The sequence below is a fragment of the Crotalus tigris genome, unplaced genomic scaffold (assembly GCF_016545835.1).
Source record: "Crotalus tigris isolate CLP2741 ecotype Arizona unplaced genomic scaffold, ASM1654583v1 scf7180000017536.10889498, whole genome shotgun sequence".
NCBI classification, from domain to species: Eukaryota; Metazoa; Chordata; class Lepidosauria; order Squamata; family Viperidae; genus Crotalus; species Crotalus tigris.
Window position 1 is genome coordinate 2694767 of NW_024096460.1, and position 16744 is coordinate 2711510.

The window sequence follows — 16744 nt, forward strand, 5'->3', positions numbered from 1 at the left end:
CAAGACCTAGAAAGATAGAACATAAATTTTAATAATATAACAGCAATAACAATATGTCCCCAGTTTTATTAGCAGTGGATTCTTCCTTGTAATATTGCTCAAGACAGGATTAATACCCGTTAATTAGAATTACAGTCAAATTGAAGCTATAAATGTCACCTGATCAAAAATGTAAAATAAAGATGAATTTTATTAATAAAAGTTACAGAATACATCCAAGAAACAATTTTTTCCTGTTGTAGCAGAGCTTAGAAACTGCTAATGTGATGTTATTTAAAAGATGTTTAATTTGCTGAGGAATTTGAGCTGCCGGCAATAGAATACTCGTAGGCCAATTGGTTGAAAGGAGACATTATAAATGTAATCATGGTCAGTTCAGTGGAGATTAAAACAGAGCCTGAAATCAGAAGTTGTCTAAAGGAATAAAGAAAATGAGCAATGAAAAGAGATACAAGAATTGGAAGAAATATAGATGTAAATCATAGAGTAAATAAAAGGCAATTAATTATGTGTCGAGATGATTGAGATGCTGTGTTTTGCATGTTGGTGTTAAAAGCATAGCTGAAGGGTTAGATGACCTAAATAAACTATATGATATTGCCGAGAGACATGTGTTTGAGACATGTTGGAGAAATTCATTTGAAAAGCAATCAAAAGCACCAGGATAACATTTTTTCAATCAGCGACATTGCGTAGTTAGAAGTTTGCATAGAATAAGCTGGTTCAAATTAGGCAATTCGCTGAAAATTAGCATGTTTTTTTTTAATCTGCAGGGAATCAGAAGATACCTCTCTACTTCTTCTAAAAGAAATCTATAGAACTATGAATGTTTATCCTGAACAACCACAACATTGATATCAGAACACCTGTAATACAAAATGTGTAAGTAATACCTCACATAAATAGAACACAAATTATTCCATAAAAAGTTCAGACTCCCTGGTATGGAGGTGCTAGTATGCTTGAAATATATTTGTATCATTTTGTGTACAGGTAGTACTCAGGTCACAACCATTCCTTCAGCAACCATTCAAAGGGGTGATGACACTGAATATTTTATTTATTTATTTATTTATTTATGAGACTTATATACCGCTTTAAGTGCGAGCACTCTCTAAACGGTGTACACCAGTAAGCAATGTATATATATATTTACATTGCCCCCAACAATCTGGGTCCTCATTTTACCTACCCCGGAAGGATGGAAGGCTGAGTCAACCTTGAGCCAGTGAGATTTGAACCGCTGACCTGCTGAACACAGTCAGCTAAAGTGGCCTGCAGTACTGCACTCTAACTGCTGCGCCACCTCGGCTCTTTATATGATAAGGGGTTATCATGTTATGAAGACAACTGAAAATGCTGTGACTGCCATCTTGAAGCAGTGGGGTCATATGATGACCACATTGCTTAGCAACATAAGTTCTGATCTCAACTGCTGTTGTAATTCAAGGACTAGCTATGTGTTTCATTTTAAAACATTTGATTGTGAAGATTTGAATTATAGTAGTGGCCAAAATTGTGGAAACCTTTTGGAAAAAATGTACAGTAGAAATGCCACCTTTGGTTAAGTTTCCACCAATTTTTTTTTCTAATTTCTTTATAACTGTAGCCTTGTTCACTTAATAATACTATTTTACATTGCTTTGTGGGCAACCAGTCAACTCTTTGCACCATTACTTTAATTTTGTTATGTTTTACAAGCTCACTAAATGAAAGAACAGAAAAAACCCTAACCAACTTGGTAGCGATCACATAACACACTGACAAATATCTTCCTCTCAGCTTCAGTACATGACATCAATAACCGAATCCTACTGTGATCTGATTGTGTCATTGCCAAAACAACATGACACCTGATTGCCTCTCTAAACACTCATGCTCATTGGCTACAATCAGATGAAAGAAAGCTACCTGATATCAACCTAATCAAGTTGTGCTTCCTTTTTCTGGTTATTTGGCTATAACTTTTCATAGAAAACAGTACAGATAATTGAACAAACTTTGTTGTATTACATTCTTGATTAAATTATCTTTCCATTGATATATAATTTTATGGTACTACTAAAAAAAAAAGTGGTGTTATTAGCCATCAAACCTCAAAAATACACTTTTCCCAAAAGGTTTCCACAATTTTGGCCACTACTGTACGTTATGGTAATTTTTCTGACCTTAAATGTTAGAAAAACCCTATTTTTTAATTTTTTCCTTATCTCCTCCTTACCAGTTAATTTGATAAGCATGTTAATGTAAGTTTTTTTTTTTCATTTTCTTCAATTATGGCACAAAAAAGCAATATCAGCTAGCAGTCGGGCATAGTCCAAGTGGATTAGGATAGTTGATATAGCGTAAATGCCGGCGTATAAGCGACTTCTGTGAGCGCTGAAATCGGCGCCAAAGACGGGGGTCGTCTTATACGCCGAGTCGTCTTATACGCCGGAAATACTGGTAGTTTCCGGCGTATAAGACGACGTTCTAGGAATGCGGCCCGGCTATAAAGACGGGGGTCGTCTTATACGTCGGGTCGCCTTGTACGCCGGCATTTACGGTACTTGTCTTTTTGATACCATTGAAGTTGCAACTCTTATGCCTTCTTTTTTGAAGTTAGCTTCATTAAAGATATCTAACATCATGTTAAAATAATTTTTAGTACTAATGATGTAATCCCTCTTCTGCTTATAAAAATTATGTTATCAAATTTTGCATTTTTGAAATGTTTTTCAGCTTGATAGGCCCATGATTCTTATGAGGAAACTACCCAAATGAAACAATTCTGCTTATTAATATAAAATATATAACTTAAGCATATAATGGTTAGGTTAGTTTTATGTTCCTCATCTTTCAGCCGTTTGCAAACATCCTTCTGTTAGGAAATATAAGTACATGTTAGGAAAGAAATAATATTTTACTCTTTTTAAATAACTTTATATTCAGAAAATCAAAAGGGAAACAAATATGTAGCTATCTTTACAGGATCAAATTCTGAAACACTGATCTCTGTTTAATCTATTCAATGAATTGCCATTTTCAGCTGATCTACATTCAATTTTGATTAGAAAAATATGTATTGCAGAGTTTAGTTGAGGAATAAATGTGTTTTCTTTGGCTTAAGTCATTTTAACTTATATGAATAATTTGTTATATGCTTCTGAATTAGGTACCTCTGAGCATTTAACATATTTTGGGATCAATATACATGAAATATTTAACACTCTTAGCAATTTTTCTTATGCATACACAGACAACCTATTGCAATTAGAGTAAATAATACATAACAGTAGAAATTATTCTAATTACTCCCAGAGTTTAGTAAACAATTTATTCACATCATGCTGCTTCATGCTTTGCTTGTTGAGAGAAGCTTTGTTTAAAATATATAAATAAATGCTTCTAATCTTCAGCATTTATACAGATTGTAACTTAAATGTAAACTTCCCAAATGAGCCATCTGCAGAAATAACAATGGAGGAAAATCTCCTGCAGTTGCCACTTGAACCGTTGTCAAAAAAGTTTGTAGAAGCGCACTTGCCAAAATTTCTGTGATTTTATTGCATTGTTTCGACAATAAAGGTACACACTGTATGTTTATTATGCAGCAGCTTCTATCTGAAAAATAATATATATTAACTTCCCTTTCTAATATGGTACATTACTCTAGCACTACATCAGAATAGAATTTACACCTGGGGCTTGATGCAGTCTACCCGAATGACACAGTCTATGAACAATTCTTGAAGCTCTGTTTCCAAAGGCAGTTCAGTTGGCCATTAGAAAGATGGGGTTTGTGCACATTTTTAATTTCCCAATACAGTTTTCCTTCTTTGCCTCAATACATAGCATTTCTATCATTCAACTATCACATGTATTGCATCCACTAACATTTCTTTCAGGAGAAACATACCTACTTACTTATGCATGAAAAGTCCTATTTTTGAGACAAATATGCAGATTTCCTAGGAAATTTGTTTTGCAGTACGTAACTAACTAATATGCAACCCATGGGACTTTTCCCATGTAAGAAAATTGAAGTGCCAGAGGGAAAATTAAGTTGAAATGTTACTGGCTTCCATACCAAAACGGGAACAAGACTGTCATTACCTCCAGATATGTTTTATTACATTCTATAAATGACTTAATCCAACTTTAATTGTTTGATTTTAATACAAGCAAAAAGCAATAGGTCCTTTCTATGTACACCAAACTATACTACTGAATATTTGAATAAACTATTTCTGTGAAGTTAGGTGTAGAATTATGTCAGAAGAGCATTTTAGAATATATTGTTATTTTGGGGGTGAGCAGGAGGTGCTATTCTTTTGAGTTTGCTTTGTCATAATTAGACCATAATTAGGGGTAGAATTACTCTTTTTATGTTTTTAAATTTCTTTGCTGCCCACAGTGGATTGAAAACATGATTATTAAAAATAAATAATTTGCACAAATGGCCACTGTTCTATGTTTAGTTCAAATTTGCATTGAGTTGTAAACCTTTGTAGCATCTAAATCTGACAAAAAATATTTTTGTATGTGTCTATTGTGCAAATGAAAAAAAATGCTAAAAACAAGTTATTTGATGAGATGGCTTCAGATTATAAATCTTTTATAAAATCTTCTGGTAATAACATTAAAAACAATAAAAATAAGATTATGATAATTATTGCTAAAGAAATTGTAATTATGACAGGATTATATCTTACACAGATCTGTTTTTTTTTCTCACACTCTTTTTTTCCATTAGCACTGGTATGGGCAGAAAATGTCCTAGTAAAAATTAAATAGATAGAGACATTCCTGTGTATTTCTAATGATATTTTTTCATTTCTTGGCAAATGTGTTTGCAGTTAATAAATTTTTCCATAGCTTACCGTCTTATCTATTTCTCTTTTTTCAGCAATTTTCATCTTTGTTTTGGCTTGCTAATAGCCTTTGAAGAAAAAGACACCAATTCCCTATCCATAGATGACAGAAGTTATTTCAGTCTGCAACACACCGTTTCTAAGCCACTTTTTTGTGTCATTTAGAAAAAAAAACATTCTGTGTAGAATTTTTTTTTTTTAAAGAGTGTATATACTGTTTCCATAGCCTTGAATCACTTGTGGAATTTTTGCCAAATTTGAGTCATCTTTTTTAAAAAAGATGCACGCAAATTAATAATTTCTAATCTGTCTGGTTCTTAAGTTTATCAGGCCTATGTTTTTGATCAGGATTCTATTTTTTAAAATAATATCTTCATGGTAAATAGCAATAATACTTTTATTTAATAAATCCATCTGATTTCTTTAAAAATGTAAACTTAACATCAAATTTATTTAATATACTTTTACATCAGCCATTATATTTGCAAAATAAATAATTGGAATCAATTTCATACAACAGCAGACTTACTATTACATTTTTATAAAAAACTTCTGAGCCTCTGAAAGAGATGCGTTTTTATTTTCGTGACATGAACCTTTACTCTAAGTTATATAGAAAATTGTTGTAAACTCAACATTTATACTTCTTGTTTATTTATCTGCTTATTGAATAGAGAACATTGATACGAACATGCTAGGATACATGACTTTATATGTTATTTGAGGACTAGACATAGAAAAATATCTGCATTAATGGCCCTGGGAGCGGAGAGTGCTTTAATGATCAAATTTAGTTAGTCCTTTGACATTGCATAGTTTTCATAGCAAAATATCTGAGAGTTTCATAAATAGATTCAACACTGGATTTCTGAAGCTTATTTTCTTTTGTCACTTTTGATTCCCCCCCCCAAGCATGCTAAGTGATGTTTCATTAAAGTGATATTGTAATGATATTGCTATGGGTTAATTTAGATATTTTGTTTCCAAAAATATTATTTTGCTGGGTGCAAGGGGTGGTAATATTTATCCTGAAGCAAACATTATATTGGTTCCTGAAGGACCAATAGAGATGAGATTTGTAACTTCTGCCTGTTGTATGGTCTATGCAATTAAAAATGTATATTTTTAAATCAACAGAAGTAAATTCATTGCAGTATATTATCACATAGCTATTTTATCTTTAAGAACTGTGATATTAATGGCCTTTTGGGAAGGTTTTATGGTTCTTTTGGTGATTCTGATACTATTTTCCGAAAGCAAGATTTTTTTTCTTATTCTAAGCATTTGCTATGCTCTTTGTCATAATGAAATTTAACATGTTTTCTTGTTAAACCTGAGTAAATTCCAGCATAGAAATAGTGAATGAAGCAGCTTTCTTGTCATTGAATAACTGGAGAACTTCTTCAGTATTATCCAGATTAAACTTATCTCTGAACCAATGTTTCTCAACCTTAGCAGCTTTGAGGCGTGTGGATTTCATCTCCCAGCATGCTGGCTGGGGAATTCTGGGGATTGGAGTCCACTTAAATTGGTGAGGTTGAGAAACACGGCTCTAAACAGGTTTCAAAATTATAAATTTGGTATCCAGATTACATTCCCAGTCATTTGGTCACATATAAAGGAAAGAAAGACATGCAATGGTTTTCAAGAATCAGCAACAGTATTGTGTATATAGGATATGTTGAAGTGAAAATGTAAAGTGAGGAAAAATAAATGTAATGATTTCTACTATGAAAAATGCATAAGTATTTATTATCAAGTTTAATTTAAATAAGCTCATTTTGTTTTTGATTGAACATTGTTTATTGCCATGGAAATAAATAGTGCAAACCTGATAACCTGTTTTTGGATGTTTGCATAGACTAAAGAATTTAAGTTTGGTTTTGAATATTTTAAATTCATCAAAACATTTCAATTTCTGCAAGTATGCCATATGCCTTATTCATTTCAATATATGGATAAATAGTTTGTTACAGATTATACATTTAGTTTGGGGATGGAGATGGAGATATCTAAAGTATAAACTTAATATTGTTATACTTCACGTTAATTAACCTACTTGCAGTGCACATTATCTGTTACTGCTATCCTTGCTTATATATTTTATTTAATAATTGGGTTTTAATCTGTGGCAGAACTTTCAATAATTTATGAACAACAAGCATATAAAGTAAGACTACCGTTTTCAAAATTAGAAGCCAACGGTAAGTTTATAACTTACCACCAGCCAAACATCTCTGCTGCATTTCACCAATCAGAGAAAAATGTGGAAGTAACAGCTGTAAGCATTTTCTTTCCTCAGCTTGTTAAGATTGACATCAGTGCTGTGCCTATTGGTTTATACTGTTTTATATGTTTTCTTGCAGAAAAGAGGAATAGATACAGAAAAAAAAAATAGAATCAGGAATGGTCAAACCAGCATCAGCACTTAAGTGGTTGCCAGCCTGTTATTAGTACTGTAGCCATAGGCTATCAGCTGGGATCTTATTTGCTTGCAGTAGCAATGGATTCTTATTTTCCACAAATCCTTGTAGCACCTTTATACTTGGACCATTTTTGGAAATTACTATAGTTGCTGCTGTGGTTAGATAAGCCTGAAGCTAAATTATCCTCTGATTGGGCTCTCAGAGCTGGAAGCAGACCTGTCATTTTCTCAAATGTATCTGCAATGATGTTTTATTTTTGTTTTCTGTTGAACTATGTACAGCTTTACTTTTGTGGAGTTTGTTAACCATACTGTCAACAAACTTCAATCCTTCATATTCTGTTTTGTAATTATCTTTCTAGTTAATGTAAATAAAAGACATAATGAAACCATAAGTTCTTGAGGTTATGAAGAACCTGACTCACACTTTCATTCCCTCTTTAGGTATTTTAACTGAATTTTGCTTTCTCTGTCTATGCTATTTTTATGTGCTTTGTAAAACAGCCAGATGATTTACATTTTGGCAAGGGTTTTTATCACTATAGCAAATTAGTTCTTTAATGACTATATCAGTGGCTTATGATGAGTGTTTCTTGTTATTTTTTAAAATGTTGTTATTGAGATTAAAATTTCTGGTCTGTTCACTTAAGCCTTTTTTCTTCATCTTCTCCTTTCTGAAATTGGCACAGATTTGCAAGGGATCCTACATAACCGTTTTGTATAGTGAGTAGGGTGTGGTAATTGAGGACTTAGTGGTGCTGTCTTCTTCCCCTCCTTCTCTCCCCACATGTTATATAATATAAAGGGATAAACATATCTAATGTTCCTGTTTTCTACTTTCTCCACAACAACAACCTTGTGGGTTGGGCTTAGAGTTACTTAGTCAGCTTTCATGCCTAGCAACTTTCTTAAGTTCTTTTTAGGGTGATGTAAAATGTTTGACTCTGGATACGTGTATTTTTCTATGGTAGTGTAATCTGTGAAAATATTTGTTATTTTACCGAGGAAAGTAAATCTTTTATTGTTATAGTGCAGAGCATGCTACAACATCAATCTATTTCTAAAATTCTTGTTGTCATGATGTTTACCTGGGTAAAATGGTGCAATAGGAAAATAGTTTTTGAACCCAGATACCCCAGATGGGTTAACTTACAGAATATATCCAAAATCTGGGACCCATGATTCCCAAGGCAATGAAATTTGGGAAAGTTGTGGCTACTTTACTGCTACTGGCTGCTACTGCTGCAGTCATGTGATCAGTGACAATTGCCCAGCCAGTCTCACAATCCCTTGCTTTCCCTCCCACTCAGCAACAAGGAATTGGCTCATCATGTAGTTCTTAAGGAAGCAACAATTTTAAGGCGCATGAAGAAAGGCCTGGATATTTTTACTGCTTTATGCACCTCTTCTCTGATATATAGACGTGCACATGTATCTGTAGCCTATCTTTGGTCTGGAACTCAAACCATGTACACAGTGCTCCATCTTCCTACATTTCTTCACAATTTCAGCCCAACTATGTGATAGGTCGGGCTGAAAGTCACTAAGTGGACTGCTGTGACTACAGATGGAGTAGAAACTGAATCTCTCTGGTCTTGGTCAAATACATTAGCTACTATAATTTAGTCTTTGCCATCTTTTTCATTTTTCAACTGCTTCTCTGAAACTGAGTGTATAGTGGTATTTTTTTCAGCCCCCAGAGATCAGGAAGACTGGTCCTGAAGCTATTCATGTGATCCTATTTTTAAACTCTCTGACAGCTCCCTGCAATTCGATGGACAAGCCAACAGGGATTCTAAACTGTTCTGAAATAAGAATGGCAATGTACAGCATTGTGGTAAAAAATAATTAAAATATTGTCAACATTATTATGCCAGGTGGAAAGAGGGAGGGCACCTTGTGATTAACAGTTGACACCAAATATAGTTGGGATGCAGCAAGAAAATGAAATAGGATGAAAGGGCTGCATGCCTCTAGAACAGTGTTTCTCAACCTTGACAATTTTAAGGCATGTGGACTTCAACTCCCAGAATTCCATGGCCAGCATCGCTGGCTATGGAATTCTGGGAGTTGAAGTCCACATGCCTTAAAATTGTCAAGGTTGAGATCACAAGATACAGAATGAGAAAAGGAAAATATCAGAAAATATGTGGCAAACACTAATTGCTGTGAGAGTTCTCAGCCCAGCAATACCCACCTTTAACAATAACATTTCAACAGAGGATGAGGCAAAATGGGTGACTTGCATGATGTAATATTTCTGCTGATATTGGTTCCATGGACAGTCTGTCCTGATTGTCATGTTTTCCAAATCCTTGGAGAAACTCCAAATTCCAGCGGTAAGGAAAGATCAGGATAGGCAATTTGCTGTTCAAATGAACTCCTTTAATTTATGTAGCAATGATGAACTTATTGTGAATGAGTTCAGGAACAACATCAGACAATACAATTGCCTTATCCAAATGATACCCTTTGATTCCAAAGAAGTCCTTTCAATGAGGAATAGATGAAATCCTGTGATTATTCAAGAGCAAATCCATCATTACAACGGACATTTAATGCAGCCAGCAAGCCAAATACATTCAAATTTACTTCAGGGGTCCTCAAGACAGCATAAAATTGAGAATGAGTATACAATGATGAAATTCAATATGAGATAGTTGAATTATTGTAGAAACTATTACAATAACGAAACTTGTGCATTGCAGCCCTTCAATGTACAAAAGTACAAATTCATGGCATGTCAGAAACTTCCATAATCATTGATCTTGAGTGGACCAGCATTTCAACATGAAACAAGATTTAATGCACAAATTGTCAATAAAGTTGTCATTATACCAACACAGAAACTGAACCAACATCATAACACATTATATTGAAAGAACAAGAACATAGTTTGCAGGTTTCCTTTCAACCTGGTCAATTGGAAGAATCTGAGCTAGCATTTTTGAAGATTTAAAAATTGAAAAGGTTTTTTTTTAAATTATGTCTTGTTTTGCTTAATTATCAGCTTGGAGAAGAATTTGCTGAATTCATGTTTATTGCTTTAATATTTTAAATGTAGCATCTCTACTCTGCTTTTAGGATATTTTTGTAGTTTTTTGTAGCTATCTAGTTTTGATGCTTTTATTGGATTCTGAATATTTCCCAACCTGTGTTAATGTGTCTTTCAGATTTCTAGAAAAGTAAGTTCTTTAGAGTTTCTTTCTGGAGCCATCTTTCTGTCTGTTTCGCCTCTTCAATAAACTACAACCTTCTTTCTAAAAAAATAAATAAATATTTTAGAAATGCAGCAAAAATCTCTGCTGTGTGTTGAGGTTTTTACCATTTATTGACTAGTAATTTTTAAAAATTCCCTCAGCACAGTGTCAATTACCCTCTTCTATCCTCTGAAATAGGAATTATTTTTTCATTTTATTCTTTTAGCTTTATATGATAAAATTAAAATTGATCATGAAATTGCCAGTTTGATAAGGAACCTATGATACTTAGGGAAAACATTTCTTAAACTGTTCCAATTTATGTGATTTAGTACTGATATTGGAAAATATTCTGATAAGCAACCCTATGGTCTTATTGAAATTTGAGAATGTATTCTGTCTTCAAAAAATATTGTCAGCATCAAATGATAATGTTATATTGTATTACACAAGTACTTTTATCTTATGAAATATGTAGGGGAATTATAACAGGCATTTTTGGAGATTTATTGAAGTCAGAATTTTCAGAGCACTTTCACAAAATGATTACCATGGTAAATGAAGCCAACTTTTTTTTTTTTAAATCCAAATGGTAAACGTGATGAAAATTGAAAGAAATGGAATGTTCCTAAAAATACAAGTAATAGGGTTGCAGCCTTTTACAATAATACCCATTTAGCAGATGAGACATTGCTGAGACTTAAAATCAAATGTAACAAAAAAACTCAATATAAGGCAGAGGGGATATAAATGCTAAAATTTATACTTGATGCTATCAGGTACAAGAACAAATTGGAAGGTTAAAATAGCAGGAAAGAGTAAACATGTCATCTTGAGATTCAAATTGCTACAGAAAAAAATTGGGAGCTTCATCTTACATGGCTCTCAAAAGACCCAATTTCAAAGATCTTGGAAAAGAATTAGAAACTAATAGACTTAAATCTTCTGGTGAAAGTGAGCACAGGAGGGTTGAGAATCTCAAAAATAACAACAGTTATATACCATTTTGATGAGAAGAAAAAATGGCACTTAGGAAAACATTATGGATACATATGGAAATTTTGATTGAGCTAAGATTTAATAGTGATAGGCATAGGAAATGGAAAATGGGTGTAACCATGAAGTATAAGTTCTAGCAAGTATGTAATACTTGTAGAAAAAGAGTAGATAATACCTGCAGAAAGAAAGCAACACCCAAAATTGGGCAAAAGCTGAAATAGGAAAGGGTAAATAGTTTTGCTGAAATGGACAGAATTGAGGGCCGGGGCAGAGCAGAATGTGAATTTAACCGTTATAAGCTTGTTTCAATCATTCACATTTAAGTTTAACACACTTTATGTTTCAGATGATATACTTAAGGACAGTTAATTTAACATGGAAGAAGGAGCCTCTGATCCCATAGTCCTCTTAGGGAGCAGGAGAAACATAAGCTCAAGGCTTAACACAGACACAGTTCTATAAAATTAAATTGTGCTTTGGTATATTGCTGGTTGCTATTTCTGTTGTACTTCAGGGAATTTGTATAGGAAGGGAAGGGATTAAAATTTTGGTGCTTGTGGTTGCATGAAACGTACTGTATCCTTGCATGTATCTGAAAAATCACAAGTCTGAAAAATGAGATTGTAAAATTTAGTTAGGCAATTGAAGAGGCCTTACAATCAAAGGAGTCATTCAATACGAATTTTGATCATTATTTTGAGTTGAATGAAGTCTTCTCATCCAATTATTCACCAGTTGTTGAGCAGTTTACTCGATAGTATGGGATCAATAGGAAAGCTACCACATGGGCCAAATAAAACTTGCATTCCAGATGGCTGAAGTGAGAGAGCAATGCACATATAAATTTAATCTTGTGATCAAGTATTTATCAAGTATTATTCATTTACTTGCTTTTAATTGGGATATAGTTTAGGAACATTTAATAGTATCTATGCTTAGTTGTTTAGATTTTTTTTGTAAGTCATAATTAGATGATTCCTCTGAAGTTTTTTGAAAGATTTATTAAAAATAAATTTATTAAAAACCTCAGTTTTTTCAGTTTTTCAGTGTTAGTTTCTGAAAAGTTATACACATCCTTTTCACTCCAAAATAACAAAAATAAAACAGGATGTATTTTTAGCGCCATCCTCTCTGGGTGAACTGAGCAGTTAAAAAAAAACAAACCCATGTTTTTAAAACATCCAGGCTCTATAGCAAACCTAATACTGATTTTTCAGGATTGCTTAAAATGAATTGAAGCAAACTTTTGAATAGAAAAAACTTAACTGGCCTTGTAAAAACAGCAGCTTATCTGATATCCATTTGGTGTTTACATTTTAGAGAGCTGTTATAATTCTGACAATTTATTAAGACATCAATTTGAAAATCGTGATTTTAAATGTACTAACCTCTGCAGTATACTTTATAAGGAAATCAATATCCAAGAGAGAAAAAGAAGACAGCTGAAAATAGCAGTGATGGACACTTAATTGGCACTAAACTTATTTTTCTTAGGCCTTCCTAGGTAAATCATTTCTGGAGTGTGAAAAAAATATATGACCAAATTAGAATTTCTTAGAAAGCACCGTATAACAACAAGCCATTAGTCATGATGGCTTGTGAATCAAATAAATAAACAAACAAATAAAAAATAAATCTGCCTATCTCTCCCCCATTCTGTTGTGTGAGGTTTCTAAAAATGTATATTTTAATGTCATTATTGACAACTCTACTTTGCAAGACAGGAAAAATTCCAGCTTACATTTATTCCATTTTTTGGGAGGAGACACAATAATGGAAAACTGGGATATCATAGGTAGGGGGAAGAAGGAGAACAGGGGACTCTCTGGACCATACTGAGACATTATGGATGCCCAAGGAAATTCATGAAATTGATTCAGCTGTTATATAATGGAATTTTGGACAGATCCTTTACAATGGTGATACCTTATTTATTTATGAGACTTATATACCGCTTTAAGTGCAAGCACTCTCTAAGCGGTATACACCAGTAAGCAATGTATATATATATTTACATTGCCCCCAACAATCTGGGTCCTCATTTTACCTACCTTGGAAGGATGGAAGGCTGAGTCAACCTTGAGCCAGTGAGATTTGAACCGCTGACCTGCTGAACACAGTCCGCTAAAGTGGCCTGCAGTACTGCGCTCTAACTGCTGCGCCACCTCGGCTCTTAATATGCCACTGCGACATCTACTAAGGGAACTAGAAGTTTCAGCTGCAGACAGAACCCTCTGGTAAGCCCTGTGCTATGAAGACTCTGAAGACCGGTGCTGCCAAAAACTGATAGAAAACCACGAGTGGCATCTGAATGACACCCACAGTTATTTCAACAATGGTGTACCACTGCCCCCATTATGCTAGGTTCTGTACTTCCACGCTGGGACTGCAGAAACACTTCTGGCTCTACAGATCAACTGCACAATAGTATGTCTTCTTTGAATCCAAAGGAATACCTATATCCTAAATAAAAGCAGTAGCCTTGGAATTTACGGCCCTCCAAACATTGCCGTATTACAATTCCATCAGCCCTGCCAATATGTCTGCAGTGAGAGTTGCTGGAAGTTGTCATTCAGCAAGATTTGAATGCCCATAGACTTTAAATCCCTAGTGCAGGTTACATCTCCAAGATAGATAAAGTAATGTCTAAATCTGAATAATATTTCAAAGCCAATCCAAAAGTCTTTTTGATGAAGATGCCTGGCTTTCAGGAACTGTGGGAGGGTAGCAACTGAATAATGGAAGATTCTGTGTATTTCATGTGTAGATCAGTTTATATATGTTGTACGTGAGATGATCAGGGTTAAGTCTTAATGTGTTTGTCTGTCTTACAGATCCTAATCAACCTAAGGGGATATGAGAACATAAGGGTATGCACATGTCAAAATATGTAAGATGTTAGGTGTGACATCACAGTCCAAGCTCTGCTGCTTTTCAGTGAAGATAAATAGAAAGTAAAGATTATTTTCTAGATAACGTATTTTTAACTGTGCAAAACTATTGACAAGGCCTGCAGTCATCAAGATGTGCCTCTCTTAAAATAAATAGAATAACTTATTGAATTCAGTCTAAAAGAACCTATGCTACTCAATAATTAAACCATTTCAGCTTATGTGGCATCAGATAATGCTCATAAATTGATATGAAAGTTGTATTAATAATTGAATCTTCACTGCATACAGTACCAAGCAGAGCAAAACCAAATGAGATAATATTTTCCCACTGTTACCAATAAGAATTGTAAGAATACTATTTTTGAAACAAGCAAATGCTTTCATGCAGTTCTGTGCACAGATTTTTCTCTTGATTATTTATGAGGAAGTGGCATTTTAAGTGAAGAAGGCACTGTTTTAAAGAAAAGAGTAACATCAGATAAAACCTTGATTATTTATGGGCTCCTGTTCCATTTCTTTAGCCACTGTGAGCATAATTTATAGAAAGGCAGGATATATATTCAGTAATAGTGATTGTGGGTTTTTGGACCAGTTCGAGTGACTTCCTGCCTTTGGTTTTGACTGTGCTATACTTTCCAATATGGGACTGCTAAGGAGTCTGGGGATCTTCTTGAATTTTACCTCCTGCCCAAGAAACAAGTGGCAGATCGCCAGGAAGGCTTTTGCCCAGATCCATCTTATGTGCTAATTGTATCCATTCCTGGACTGGATCTCCTTATTACAATCACTGTTCACCTTGTGTCTGGACTACTCAATGAGCTATACATGGTATTGTCCTTATAGATCACTCAAAAGCTACAATTAATGCAGAACACATTATGTAGATCATAAATAGCTATAGATAAATCTCATGCTCATGTAACATTTCTGCAGGGTGATATGTGTGATTACCAATAGGCTTCTAGATCCATGATTTCTGCACATCCTTCAGAGATTCCATCTCTGAAACCATGTCTTCTACTAGGACCCTTTTCTGTCACAATGCCTGTTCTTCTGCCCCCCAGCCCGCCCATAGAAACTGGGCAACTACAGTTCTTTGATAATGTTTATTCTCTTTTTTAATTTGGCTCTAGAACTGATCAACCTTAGAAATGTGTTTTAATCATACATAATAAAACAGTGTACCTTTCAACAATTTTTGATGCCCTTTTTTGTCTTTTCAAACATGAGATAGGGTTGATAGCCAAATTAAGCCTAAGAAGAACTGGAAAGCATAATATTTAGTTCATCTAACAAGAGTAGATAATTGCCTAATGCCTGTGAGCTTCCCAAAGAAATAAAGGATTTTCCATTTTGCGAAAAATGTTGCGTAGACAATCATTTATATTTGCATGTTCAATTTTTTTTTGTTGTGCTAGTTTGGAGCTCTGGTTTCAAAGTCAGTGACTGAAAATGAACTCCCTTATTGTGAGATTTCACACAAGCATTGCAATAAATCTATTGTGATCCAGATTGGATTTCAATAAAGCCTCCCTGGTTTATGATTTAATCATTGATGAGAGGGCTGATGTGCCTTGTAATTACTGAGACCTGACTGGGCTCAAAATGGGGAGTTGCACCTTTGGAAATGTGACCGCTTGGGTTTTGAGCATGGCATCAGCTAAGATTTCAGGGCAGGGGTTGCTGTTGGTCAATTATCATCTGAGAGTCCCTTACAGCCTTCAGGGATGCTATGCCACAAGTTTCTAGAAATGAGACATTGTTCATTAAGTTGGATTCTAAGGATCAGTTGCAATTATTGCTGGATAGCAACTTCCCTGCCTCAGCACCTTGACTCTACATCTGAGCTGGCAGTGGAGCTCCCCAGAATTATAGTTCTGGGAGACTTCAATCTGCCTTCCCTAGGAATGAGGTCAGCGGTATCCCATTCCTAGGGAGTTCATGGCCATCATGATAGCCATGGACATTATCTAGAACCTGCCTTAGGATGACGGTCACATTCTGGATCTGGTATTGATGTTGGAGCAGTGGCTATGTGGTCTGAACTTGGGGGGGGGGAGTTTTTGGCGTCTTCCTTGTCGTGGTCAGATCACGCCTTGATTTCCATGAGATTCTCTAGTGTCATTATCCACTATAGGGATAGTGGATAGTGGATAGTGAACCTTAATTTGCTAGTCACAAATTTAAGCTTATTGCATTTTCTCCACTTGTCCCTGAGTTGTTTATTTTATGCAAATGTGATAAACATAGCATTTTTCTATGAAACTACTTCTGCTGGCTATCATATATCAGGTCTGCTTATAATATTTAATTTCTTGCCTGTCTATATAGCTTGGGGTTGAAGATGAGGATGGAGGAAGTATAAAAGCTACT

At 34.5% G+C, this 16744-nt stretch overlaps 1 protein-coding gene across 3 annotated transcripts in view; it reads left to right on the top strand.

Annotated features, from left to right (window-relative positions):
- The window catches only part of LOC120298798 (SEC23 interacting protein), a 60174-nt gene that overhangs the window by 21275 nt on the left and 22155 nt on the right, over positions 1-16744 (top strand). For 2 of the 3 annotated variants that reach the window (XM_039323270.1, XM_039324504.1), the window contains exons 18-19: positions 774-882; positions 4889-7673. In XM_039323270.1, coding sequence (XP_039179204.1) covers positions 774-855 — 82 coding nt within the window. In that variant the 3' untranslated portion in view covers positions 856-882; positions 4889-7673. Of the gene's footprint in view, positions 1-773; positions 883-4888; positions 7674-16744 lie in introns of those variants that run through there. The other variant, XR_005554397.1, reaches the window with a different exon arrangement.